The sequence below is a fragment of the Cydia strobilella genome, chromosome 12 (genome assembly GCF_947568885.1).
Source record: "Cydia strobilella chromosome 12, ilCydStro3.1, whole genome shotgun sequence".
In the NCBI taxonomy this organism is placed as follows: Eukaryota; Metazoa; Arthropoda; class Insecta; order Lepidoptera; family Tortricidae; genus Cydia; species Cydia strobilella.
The window spans coordinates 4,828,011-4,842,087 of record NC_086052.1 but is presented as its reverse complement, the minus strand read 5'-3'; the positions used below and the strand labels follow the sequence as shown (position 1 = coordinate 4,842,087).

Below are 14,077 nucleotides of genomic sequence, written 5' to 3'. Positions count from 1 at the left end.
ATCGGCAACATTCAACAACGTTGCACTAATGCTTGCTTTATATGTAACGATATATCGTAGCGATTAATCTGACAAACAGAGTTGCGCAGTTTTTTTTTATCGTGGTTATAACAAATCGTTGTAGATTAGCGTTCGTCGGTGGCAGTTGCAATCGATTGCTTTTGCACAGTTTTATCGTTGCGCGTCGTGGCTGGCAATGACTCATTTCGTCAGTTCTCCGCGTAGCTCGCTTGTGTGCGCACGTGCGGTTCGCTCTCTTTGCAACATGTCGGAAATAAAAAGAGGTGGACACCGCGAACAACTTCAAGAGTTCATAGAGAGCTATAGAAGCGAAACTTGCCTTTGGATGACCAAATCTAAAGATTACCATGATCGTAACAAAAAAAATGCCGCCTACCGCAGGCTAGTCGAAAAATACAAAGTTATCGACCCAAATGCCAACAGAGGCATAGTGGTTAAGAAGATTAATAATCTCAGAACTAACTACAGAAAAGAGCTTAAGAAAATAAAAACATTGTGCAATTCGGGGGCAGGGACTGACAAGATTTATACTCCTCGTTTATGGTACTTCGAGTTGCTCAGTTTTTTAAACGATCAACGAGTACCGAGACCATCGATATCGAATATAGATGATGACGAAAATGAGGTAAGCTTTTATTTCTCAGAAATTATTTTTTGGGCAGTCGTGGGTTCATAGTTGTGAGTATGTAAGTTTCTTTGTTCCACTGTACCAGCTAAATGCCTGGGCCTATTTAGGTGCTAGGTATAGGTATCGTTGGAATCCTTATGTTATCCCGATGTGACGTCATAATATACGGCGGACTATGTATTGCATATTGCGTAACCGTATGAAAAATAAAACTTATAAACCTATCGACTCAAAACAAAGGACATTAAAAGATTTCAAAAAATAACCGCCAAGTGCGAATGTGACTCGCATTCCAAGGGTTCCGTACATTACAAAATATTTAACATTTTTTAGGGTTCCGTACCTCAAAAGGAAAAAACGGAACCCTTATAGGATCACTCGTGCGTCTGTCTGTCTGTCAGTCCGTCTGTCACAGCCTATTTTTCCGAAACTACTGGACCAATTAAGTTAAAATTTGGTATACATATATAAGTTTATGATCCAAAGAAGGACATGTAACGTAAACAAATGAATTTTAAACACGGGAAAACTTTTGGGGGGTAAATGAGAAAATTATAAAATAAAGTTTTTCAAACTATATCGTGTTACATATCAAATGAAAGAGCTTATTATGAGAATCTCAAATATATATTTTTTTTGTAATTTTAGGATAAACATTTTAGGAGTTATTCAAGAAAAAAAGGCAAAAAATTACCATTCCCCCCCATTATCTCCGAAACTACTGGGCCTAAAATCTTGAAAAAAATACACAAAATAGATCTTTACCTATACATCACAGGAAATCCTATTAGAAACCAAGCGTGAGTCGGACTTAATTACTTAGTTTTTGATCCGACCCCTACGGGTTTTTTAAAGACATTTTACTCATGTTTCACATAGAATATACATTGTTTAAATTGTGTAATGTACGGAACCCTTGGAACGCGAGTCCGACTCGCACTTGGCCGGTTTTTTTATGTGAAACGTGAGTTAAATATCTTTAAAAAAACCCGTAGGGGTCGGATCAAAAACTAAGTAATTAAGTACGACTCACGCTTGACTGCACATTTCTAATAGGTTTTCCTGTCATCTATGGGTAAAAAACTATTGTGTGTATTTTTTTCAAAATTTTAGACCCAGTAGTTGCGGAGATAAAGGGGGAATGGTAATTTTTGGCTTATTTTCTTAAATAACTACTAAACTATTTATTTTAAAATTACAAAAAAAAATTATTTGAGATTCTTAAAATGAGGTAATGATTTGATATGTAACAATATATATAGTTTGAAAAACTTTATTTTTTAATTTTCTCATTTACCCCCCAAAAGTGGCCCCCATGTTTAAAGTTCATTTACGTTACGTGTCCGTCTTTGGGGTCACAAACTTACATAATTATGTGTACCAAATTTCAACTTAATTGGTCCAGTAGTTTTGAAGAAAATGGGCTGTGACTGACGGACAGACAGACGTACGAGTGATCCTATAAGGATTCCGTTTTTTTCCTTTTGAGGTACGGAACCCTAATATAGGTATAATTATAACATAATGGATTAAAGTATTCATTTGGTAGGACTAGATTTTGTGAAATATAATTCCAACGCAAAGATAAATGAATCATATTTATTTTAGGGATATAATATTTTTCAATTCTACAGAAGCAGTCAACCGCCAGCATCGGCTCAACAAGCAACGAACGAGACACACCAACTCCGAACCATTCTGACGGCGACCGAGACACACCAAGACTGAAGTACGAGTATTTTGACATGGACCAAGACACATTGACCCCGAACCGGTCTGACAGCGACCGAGACACACTCACACCAGTATCGGAACGTAGTCGGCCAAGACTAGGAAAAAATACATTAACCGAAGACGTACTTAAGTCCGTAACTGATCATTTTAAACGGCCTAAACAATCCGATAATCGTTTTGAAGTTTTTGGAAAAAATATTGGAATGAAACTACAAGAGTTACCAAAAGAACAGAGAATCATAGCAGAAAAAATAATTAACGACACTCTGTTCTTAGCTGAAATGGGCAGCTTAACTTTGCTACACACTGTAAGAAAAAACGACGACTTTGCCGACACTAGTTTTTCCACTCAATCACACTCTCAAAACCTTTAGTTACACTCAGCCACACACTCAAACCCTCTTCACTCAGCCACACACTCAAAACCTTTACACAACCACACACTCAAAGCCAATATCCCTTACAAGATATTAGTAGCACTATGAATCCTCAAGTGTCAATCCCATTACAGCCTGATTATGATGCCCAATCTGATAATACAATTACCTCCTATTTAAGTAATTTTAATGATGAATAAAAGTGTTTGTAAATAAAATATTATTCAATACGTCGTATTAGTTTAAATAATGGGCCGGGGACAACTCGTGGGGGTTAAGTTTAGTCTTAAGTTTATTGAATTGTTTTTGTTTTTGTATTGACTTTTACCTGAATAATAGATACTTTATGTAGTTTAAATAATAAATGATTTGATGATTACAGTATTTTTGTCACATGATTATCTTTAAGTATTTATTCTTTCCGTAGAACCTCGTACAATGCATCATAGGTTTCAGGAAAATGATTTGACTAAGAGCTTGCGGTGATATTATTAATTAATTTAAAATTACGTCCCACGTTTGAAGGACGGCGTTGTCCCCGTGGTCTCGGAGAAGACTGGCTGAAGTTGACATAAACATCTTCTAGCTGCGCGAGTTTTTCGAACTACCCGCACTTGGTCTTGTATAAACGTTATGCACACAAGGGACTTCACTCGGTCGACAGTGTCGACGCACAACACTGACGATAAAACTTAGTTATACGCGATTAAGTTCCGTTTTCGCTTGCTTGCTAGCTTCTTATTCTTTGCTGCTGCTATACATTATTTCAAAACCGAAACCAGTTTTATAATGTATTGTGTTCAAGCCGCGCTGTACTATCGATTGTCGTAGCTCGAAGAGGAACCATTGTGCTATTGTGTCGATAAATATAGCCTGAATCACTGCTTCGAGCTGCAATGGTGTATTGCATTAAAAAGAATTGTGCCTGTGTGCCTAATTGCCTATTCGGAAAATGTTACTCATAATTTTGGTCTCGCAATTTCTTATTAAAATTTTATGAAATTGGTTGCTGATCACATTACATAAATTCGATAATACCGCTAATCTAGTGAAAAAAAAGTGAAATAATGTAAGTATGGATAAGATCACGTAACTATTCGTTGCACCTGTCATCCCGGTACATTGTTTTTAATCGGCGTGTTCGATATACACTTCCTTGACTTGATTATTCCACAAAATGCAGTAAAGAATCAAAATTTCACAAGCCTTACGAGAAAACAAACCTTACGTTTCAGTAACACACATTCTTACAATGTAATACCTACACTGAAACAAACCTATAATCTAAATCTTCACACTAGACTTTATCCTTTGTAAAGTTGCCTTTTAGGTTCTATCAGATACCTATCAGAAATCTAATGTTAGCCATGAATTATATAATAGGATACTTTAGAGCTCGTTTTACTTTGAAAAGGGTATTATGTTTGAGTAAGGCTTTGTTTTCTACAGATTGATATAGATAATCAGTTATTGTTATAGAATAAGTAATACAGAATAACATTAGACTTATATTGACCGGGATATGGACCGTGATTACCTTTTGTATTGTTTTTGAGGTCCCGATATTTCGACGCAGTTACATGCATCTTGTTCACGGGAGTCACGGGCATGCATGTAGCTCTGCGTCGAAATATCGGATACTTCTCTCAATCTACAATAACACGCGCTCCAAATTTTCATATTCTACTGGTCCTCCCGAGAGCAGGCCCCGTAGCCAACATGCCAATTGCTTACGCTCCGTAGCGATCGAAACGCAACTGTCACTGTCGCACTAACATGGAAGAGTGATAGAGAGACACAAAGCGTTTCGTTATTGTAGCGATAGCGATTGTGGGTGTAATTGTTAACGCTCCGTAGCGAACGAAACACAACTGTCACTGTCGCACTAGTGGGTATGGAGTGTAGATGTAAAAGGAGCAATATCTCTATGTATGAAAAGTGCCCACAAAATACATTAATGTCATAAGACCTAGTGTTTTATATAGAATAGCTATACGCGTGCGCCCGGGGACAGAACATACGCACTGCGACAAAATTAAAAACAGGTTTTAACATTCGTGACAACATACCAAAAACAACCTACGTAATTTGGTCGGGTTATTTGTTGCCCCTCCCCCATTTCATCTCTATATTATTATACCTTATGGTTTATGTCATATCCATGAGCCTACCTAGCGCCACCGTAGAGATTAGGAACTATTACTTAAAGCTAAAAGTGACCAGCTTTTGCAACAGTTCTGCCATAAGAGATTTTCTTCCTTCCTCTACCGTCCATACTAATGGGGATGAGTAATAGAGAGAGATGACTATGATACGCTACGGAGCGTTAACGATTGGCACGTTGGCTACGTGCCCTGTATTCGCTAGCTTGTGAGAATAAAAAAAGATCGTCCTTATCCCTAAAATTCCCTAAATCCCGCGGGTTGACGGGACTAGATCTGGGCTCAATCACTTCTGAACCATTTATTCCTTGGTATATTTTTCTAAAAGACCTTTCTCACTTGTAAGTGACATTTCAAATTTCAGATTCCCGTAACTTTGTTTATCTAGGTGCGATCTTTAAGATCCGATTGGTTGGTCGATCGTATCTAAAAAATAATCTGCATAATAAAAGGACAAGGGTGTCTTAGGTACTACATAATTTAAATAAAAAACCGGCCAGTGCGAGTCGGACTCGCGCACCGACGGTTCCGTATTTTTTGTATTTGTTGTTATAGCGGCAACAGAAATACGTCATCTGTGAAAATTTCAACTATCACGATTCATGAGATACAGCCTGGTGACAGACAGACGGACAGACGGACAGCGGAGTATACCAGCAGGGTATCATGTACCGCAACCGCCATTCACTGTCATTTTTATTATTTAACGAATTGTTGTTTATTTTTATTTTTGCATCTTGTTTGTTTTAATTAATCTTGACGTGTCTTTTATTATTTGTTTTATATTGTGTTAGTATTCTTAGAACTGCACTAGTTCATGGCCCCGACGGAAGATCAGCGCTAGCCCAGCCAGGCTAGCAACATGCTGAGTCGGGACCATTTCGTGGCTTATATTATTTATGTTGTGTTTCCTATGTACGTGTTTTCCTCTTTTTTGCCACGAATAAACGCTATCTATCTATCTATCTACTAAGAGTACATTATAACAATGGATTAAATGAATATGAATATACTCTTACAATGTAATACACTAACTAAGTCTAACTTAAGATCACATCAAAGTACCAAATCTGAGTCTGAGAAATAAACACATTTCATTTCATTTGATTCGCACGACTACAACATAATATATGGAGGGAATATAAACACTTTCAGCGTCAGTCAAAATTTATTCCTACACAGAATTAATCAGCCTTGCGTATACTTAGCCAAAAATAAACTAAACGTAACTAATTTCACCACCCTTTTGGCGCAAAATTAATTAAAATCAAATAATTTAAATTAGTAATAGAGTTAACAACGAAAATACGAACGTACAAAAGGCGGACTTAATGCTACAAACTATAGAATATCAGATTTTCTTAGAAAGTTGTTAAAAACTGGCTCTCAATCTCAAACTTATGACTCCGATTTCTTTGAATAGCAAAAAATAGGAATAGGAATACTTAGGTACCATCAGATAAGATCAGATCAGATCGATTTTCAACTGGAGACTATTTTATTTTCTCCCCGAAGATACGCTTCATAAAGTTGATAGTGAAAAATGGACTCACATCACGCGGGTCGCCTCCTGCGGGATGTGGCGGAAATCGAGCGCACAGCCGATGTCCGATGAGAGAGTGTAAATTGTATATTTTTGGTAAGAAAAGAACATGTAGGTTTAACGAGCTACCAGTATTTCACAGACAGCCTTAAAATCATTTTGAGCGCCTACTTCTAGCATACAACCAGTCAACCAGACAACGTCTTAAATAGTTTTTTGACAAAGCAACTACGACACTGACATTTATGTATAGACTGCTATATATATATAAGCTGTCGAGAACAAATTGTGTCCGCGAGGTGTCCGCCATTTTTTACGTTTGACGTCTGTCACTAAGCTATAAGAATAAGCACAGCTAGGACTTCCGGTTCGAGCGCCATCTTGATAGTTAGCATCGTGATTAATTACTTTGTTTTTTGCTTATTAATATTGTTTAAAGTGTAATATCGATAGCTTATTATACAGTAAACTAATGTGGTAGTGTGCAGTGAATGGAGAATTAATTTTGAAGCGCGTTTAACCACCATCTTGGAGTCAACGGCCGGTAGTCCACGTGCTTCTTGTAAAGTCTAGCTATCGATTTACAAGAGCTAACAAATCACCGTACACTGTCTTGTACAACCGTACAATTTTTGTCGTTTGTAAACCTCTCAATACCTTGATACTGGCGAAATAGTCCCACTGGGCTGAAGCCATAATTTTAAAAGAAGAAGAAGAAGCGCAGCTAGCCAGTAGCAATGAAGTGCATGCACTTCATTGAGGTGCGGAAACATTTTCTTCGAGAGGCCGCCTCTAGTGTATACATACCTAATTACCTCAATGAACCTCGATAGACTTCAGGGGATTCTGAAAATATTTTCATTCTTGGGAAAAATATTAATTTTTGTTCGGCAAGCCATTTCCGTCAGTAGAAAAAGGCGACTCATTTAAAAAATGTAGGCGCGAAGGGTTGTCCTCTCAGAAAATTTGAATTTCGCCACTTTTTCTACTGATAAAGTGGGTTTGCATATAACAAAAAAATACTCAAATTATGAGCAAATCTAACAATTCAAATTTTGTAGATAATGTAACAGCATTCAATTCAACATCTTAATCTATGAAAAAACTGAATTTTTTCCAAAAACATTTCTACGTCATCTATCGTAGTATCCCAAAAATCATATTTTACCCACAATTCTGATCCGATAATATATCAAAGCGTTGAAAACATTTGTTTTCCCAAACGTGTTCGTTTGATAAAGAACCCGATCGCCGTGCGATTCCAGCCAAATGTTTCGGAAAGGACGCTATCCTTTGCATTACGGCGTTGGCGTTCACAAAACATTTCTTACTATCATGACCTCATGCCAAGTGTAACTTGCACCTTCATTGCTGGAAGAGTAACTAATTAAAACATTAAAACAAAACATTAGGTAATTTAGGTGTTTCCTTCATTCATTCATTCATATGTATTACATTTTTACTTTTCACTCATATTGGTTGACTCTGAACCAATTTCTGCGCACCAAGTTAATTAGGTCCTTAATGGTAGGGCTTTAAAACCCTTTAATAATAAGATAGGTTCTTTATAGGTCCATTTAAACGTCAAACTTCTATGAAATAATGTCTTATAAATACCACTTGCACTGCGTGTGCTATCAAAATCGTTGCAGACTTATCTTGGTCTAACTCTAATAAATAACGCCTTTGGCTATATATATATTTTCAAATGTTTCGGAAATGACGATATCCTGTACGTTGCGTTGACGTTCACAAACATTTCTTACTTTATTATTACCTCATTGTCCAGTGTGACTTGGAACCGGGTTTAGTGGTACAAAAAGTTTTATTTTTAATTAAGCCCGACTGTCTCAAATGAGCGTGATGGTATATGTGTTTCAATATACGTATATAATATAATATAATAAGTATATAAAACAAAGTCGGGTTTGTTACAATTATAACTCGAGAACGGCTGATCCTATCGGTGGTCTTGTGAATATCCGTTCTGGCTGATCATATAAAGAATCTTTTGTTCGCCTGGCCAACTTGATTTCGTTTTATTTTCGTTCGAGAAAATATGATAAAATCGCCGCGGCAGAACTCTGTAGCAGCGATTTCATTGTCGCGAGAAAAGAACTCGGGTCCGAACGTGGTCATAAAGTAACGTAAGAATTTTTATATATACTATTTTAAAGAAAATAGTTTAGGACAGACTATTTGATGCTGCTTCGCCCGAACCCCCCGCGTGGCGTGGTGGTTAGAACATATGAGTCCTTTAAGCCACTTCAATTATTTAAGGTTCACATATATTATTTATGTGTCTTCTTGGCTAGTGCCCCCAGCCTCCTGTTCCTTTTATAGCTCTATTGTAGCCAAAACAATAATCAAATAGATACATTCTCACATAGTTGAAATATTAGCCGAAAATAAGGATAGAGGGCGGTAAAGTGTTCATATACTTAATACATAATATATGTATATCGAGATTCCGGGTGACAAGGGTTGAAATAATAGCTTTCCTTTCTTATTCGATTTAATGAATGAAGGGCTAAGGGCAAGTCGTCCCTTGACGTGGTACTAGATTAGTTCTTATTCTGTTATTTATTATTCCTGTGCATTGTTCTGTGGTTCTTTTCATGAAATCGGTGAATTCAAGCTTAAAGTGATAAAGATTGTGTTGTGGAAAAAATACAAAAATATATTGTACCTATCCTATAGCCAATTCAAGGGTTAAATAGATACTAATGTATTTGTTCGGTTAACGTTTCTGTTAAACCTGGAACTAAAGGTCCTTTTTGAAATTCTATAACAGCAGCTGCCAGTTATCTGCTAATCTAGTAAAACGTAGCAATAAATCTGAATCGAAAGTACTAAACTACACTACTAACCAAAATAATTTAACAATTATCCCTGTTGTTCCCTATACCTGTTCAACAATATGTCAAAAATAAAGTAGACTTTATGGAACAAATCCAAACCGTTCTTTAAACAACAGCACACTCCAAAAAAGGTCAAAAGCGAGGCAACAATAGCGCTCGTACGTTTCGCGAGTTTTGTTTCACCCTGAGCCCAATTCAGATTTTACAACTTGTTACGGTTTTGATCTTATTTTGATACGACGTTTAGTTTCCATGTAGTAAAGTACTGGTGAAGAAGGTCAATAGACATTTGAAGACGGGATATAACAAAATCTGTGTCCTTTGAAGTAGTAAGAGAGACACAGTATCGTTAGCAAAACATGCTAATGTAGTTCTAGGTTGTACAGGTATATATATCGTTTAAGTAAATCAGAATTAAATATGGCTAACGCTGATTGGCGTTGTTCGGTGGGTCTGAGCGGCGGCGGGAGTCTCGGCGGGAGTTGTCTCGTAAAACCGATAGCTGGATTTTACGAGAAGCACGTGGACTACCGGCCGTTGACTCTAAAATGGTGGTTAAACACGTACGCTTTGAGATTAATTCTTCACATTAGATTACTGTATAATAAAGCTATCGATATTAAACAATACTAATGAGCAGAAAACAAAGAAATTAATCACGAGGCTACTATCAACATGGCGTTCGAAACGAAAGTCCGAAGGTCGTATCAAAACCAGAACAATTTGTTATATTAAAATAGACCCCCCTGTATTTCTCACGCTTCCTACATTAACATTACACACGCGCCGGAAGTGTGTAGGTATTGTTCTCTTCTGCAATAAGATTTTCTACAATACACACGCAACTTGGAAATCGCTATAAGAGCGACATATCTATTTTTAGGATTCCGTCAAGTTGGAAGCAACCAATAAAAAGGTATTAGGTACTTATCAAAACAAAAAAGGCTAGGCTCGATGTAAGGGATTCCCTGTGATTTATTGTTTCAACCGAGGTTGCGTAGATAGTCCCCATTTTCCTCTCAGGATATTGACATTATGCGAAATATTTTTACATAGTTTGGGGCATTTTCTATGAAAAGGGACCTTATTGTCGATGGCGCCTACGCCGCACAGCGTCACGCGGCATTGTATTTATATTGGAGCATCGTTAATAATGGCGTAAGCGCCATCGAGTATAAGGTCCCTTTTTATAAAAAATACCACATTTATTGTATATTAACCATAGATATGCCCCTTTGTTTGACTTTTTTAGATTTTTTGATTATTATAAGAGTTAGGAGTGAATATAGTTGGCGCAGCGTGCATAAACTATATGCTTATGAAAAAATATACAATTACATGTGGATAAACACTTACCTTGTATTGTATTGTAGTTCGGGCGATTTTCCGCAACTCGCCTTACCTTCTAAATAAGGTATCGAAGTACATCCGGATCTTGCAAAACACGGTGATACGCAACCTAACACTCCCGAATCACGGAACACATTATCAAAATTATAAGTTTTAAAATTGCAAATTGTTTACTGCTGGAAGAAATCAGCAAAAAGCATTGTACACAACACACATTCACACATTAGAAATGTACTAATAATAACGAATTCAGACTATCCTCAGTCATTATTTAAGATTGAGTCACTTACAATAGATATTAATCATTTTCCATTTGCATCTTATTTTTAAGCAAGGGCAGAGCTTAGCCAAAACCTAGCTTGAGGGTTTAGTACAGAATTTCTTTAAAAAGAGTTAGTGAGCGTGGTAATTTTTCAATACTTTCGACAGCGGCTTTTTATTGCAATGGCATGACTTGACGTTTTCTTGCTAGATTAAAAATGGTGATAGAAAAATAAGAAAAAGTCATGCAGTTGTGTACAAAGAGGTTGTTACGCGTTTCTGTACACTGATTTAAACGAAATATAAACAATAACAAAATGTACACATCCGTTGAATCATAAGCTCGCTCCAGACTACGCGGCGCGAAACCGTGAACGCGAGTGTGGAGTCGATTTCGCTGATTAGCAAACACACTCACGTTCGCGGCTTCGCGCCGCGATTCGCGCACGAGTGTGGAGGAGGGCCCTATAGGTAAATTTTCTCAAAACTCACCAAAAGAGGCAAGGTTCATGCCAAAACTTCGTAAAGTTACAGTTACGATATACAATGTACGAGTATTTATAAAGTCGGGGTCCCGAATTTAATGATTTCTCAAGTTTACGGCTGGTGCTTACCCGCCATATTTTATTTAAATTCTTCGTTCGAGAATATTTGGATCTTTATTACCTAGACGATAGAGTTCAATAATAAAATGAATATGAATGAGTTCAATAATAATGTCAAAATAAGTTGGAGTCGTTTCAACAGTGAAAGTAGGCGAGTAAATCAAAGTGATCTCAAAATTCACATTGTTGTTAGAAATCTCGAGTTCAGATAAATATTGGTTAGAGGCGAAATGCTCGGCTGCGTATGGTAATGATCGAGTAATGTTTTCAATGAAATTGTGCTAACTATACTTGCTGTAAAACGAGAGTTTTGATTGTTTTGAAGAATCGTTGAATAGTTATAAGTTTTTTAATATTCTCGATTTTATTGTAGCGACGACCGACGAGCTTTTTTAATTAAAAAGTTTTTAGCAAAGTGAGGAGAAATTCGATAAAATTTGAGCACTAGCTAACTCCTTAGGACTTCAACATTGTTGATCATTCTTTAAAAGATACATGTCATCATCGTTTATTAAAGATGATAATATTTTAGCCAAAATTGCCGCATAAAGGATGACTAACGTTAGACCGGGCCGTGTCCGGGCCGGAGCTTCCGGCGCTTACTTTTCTATGACATGACAGTTGATCACGTGGTGCTTTCCATAGAAAACGAAGCGCCGGAAGCTCCGGCCCGGACACGGCCCGGTCTAACGTGAGTCATCCTTAAAGGCCTCTAAGAAAAATTTCTATAATGCTGCTATAATGATAAATCGTATTGTATTGGTTGACACTGTTGACAGTGAATTGGTGATACACAGAATTTATTTAAACTTTATTGCACGAACAAAGAAAAATGTACAAATGGCGGATGTAATGCCAAAAGGCATTCTCTACCAGTCAACCATTGGGTCAAATAGACATTATTTTTTTATTAAAAATTCGGACAGAAGTTAACATAATTATCGCAAATGTCTGAGCAAAGGCAGATAACTATTCAACCCTATGTAGGCCTGTACGTGTTTATTGTTTATTTATTATTTTACAGCCAAGTTATAGGCTTTCTTAAATTTAGAAAATAGGTTATGTATATATAGTTGTAATATTATGTACAAAATTAACATTAGTTCTTAAGTTATACTAACAAAATATAAATGAAAATAAATGTTTTCAATTCAATTCAATTATAAATTAACTTACCTTTATCCTCCCTGAAAGATGCTGAAAGCTAAGTAAAGAGGTATCCTGAAGCAGACAGTTTGCTAAACACAATCCAGAAACACTGCTTAAGAAGGCTTTGTTAGCCCGACAAAGGATTAGATTTAAATCCATTTGCCTTAGAACTACTAAGTTTCTTTAGCAAATCCTTTTATTAGGATAAAGAAAATGAGATAATTTATCAGTCTGCACTTTTAGAGTGAAAAATCCTAAGGTACTACAGTTTTTAGGGGATTTATAGTTACTGTAGGTGCAACTTTTTAATAACTAATTTTTTCGAATTTAAACTGTTCTGAGACATACTAACATTAACCCTTAAATGCATAATGATGTATATATGCATCGTATATTTGATGGTCCGTGGCTCAATATGCAGCTATCCAAAATCACATTTATTACTTTTATACAGCATGACACATCTATTTCAATTTATTAAAAAGTTATACAAAAAATCATGCATTTAAGGGTTAAATCATTACTAATTTATTTATAATTAAAGTGTGACACCTCTTCCAGATCCTTGCTATCTAGTCTGATACTGGAGTGCTCTATGTGACAGCCCCTAGGCGGTTGCACCAAAACCTGTGTTTTTGTCACACTTATAACTAAGCCAAACTGACGACATGACGTGTTAAGGGAATTCACGTAGGATTGTAGGGCTTCCGCAGAGTCCGCCATAAGGCAAACGTCATCTGCGTATAGCATTTCCATTATGGAAAGTTTACTAATTTGACGTTTGGCCCTAAAACGAGAAAGGTCAAAGATAGATTTGTCTGCTCTCGAATTTATTTCTATAAGCTCGCTACAGGATTTGGTTGCGTCTTTCAATACAGCAGCAAAGTATAACGCGAACAGAGTGGGCGCCAAGACACATCCCTGCTTTACACCGCTTGTGACTGGAAAGGGATCTGAGAAGTTCTCTTCGTGTCGAACTTTTGCCATCATGTTATCATGGAATTGGCGTATTAAGTTAACAAACTTCACAGGGCAGCCAGTTTTTTCCAGCACAACCCAAAGGGCTTCCCGTGGTACTCGATCAAAGGCTTTTTCTAGATCGACAAAGCACATAAACAGAGGACGATGTTGTTCTAGACTTTTTTCTTGAACTTGCTTAACTACAAAGATGGCATCTACTGTGCCTCTGCCTGGGCGAAAGCCACATTGGGTTTCTGAGAGCAATGTTTCCGCAAGAAGGGTTAATCTTTCTTTTCTTTTTCCGAGCTCTCTAGCGGAAAAAGGAAACAGGGGGTCAGTACTTGCGCCATAAAGACGTCCTCAAGCGTCACCTATCCACTTGCGGTATACCGAGCGATTCCTGGGAGAAAAGCGCGATGTGTAGAA

At 37.0% G+C, this 14,077-nt stretch overlaps 1 protein-coding gene across 1 annotated transcript; it reads left to right on the top strand.

The window, feature by feature from the left end:
* The first annotated feature begins 231 nt into the window (after positions 1–231).
* On the top strand, positions 232–2,926 carry LOC134745756 (uncharacterized). Its single transcript, XM_063679832.1, has 2 exons — positions 232–646; positions 2,284–2,926. Exons 1-2 carry the CDS (start codon positions 266–268, stop codon positions 2,755–2,757), a joined length of 855 nt encoding a protein of 284 aa, XP_063535902.1. The 5' UTR covers positions 232–265; the 3' UTR covers positions 2,758–2,926.
* Positions 2,927–14,077: the final 11,151 nt, after the last annotated feature.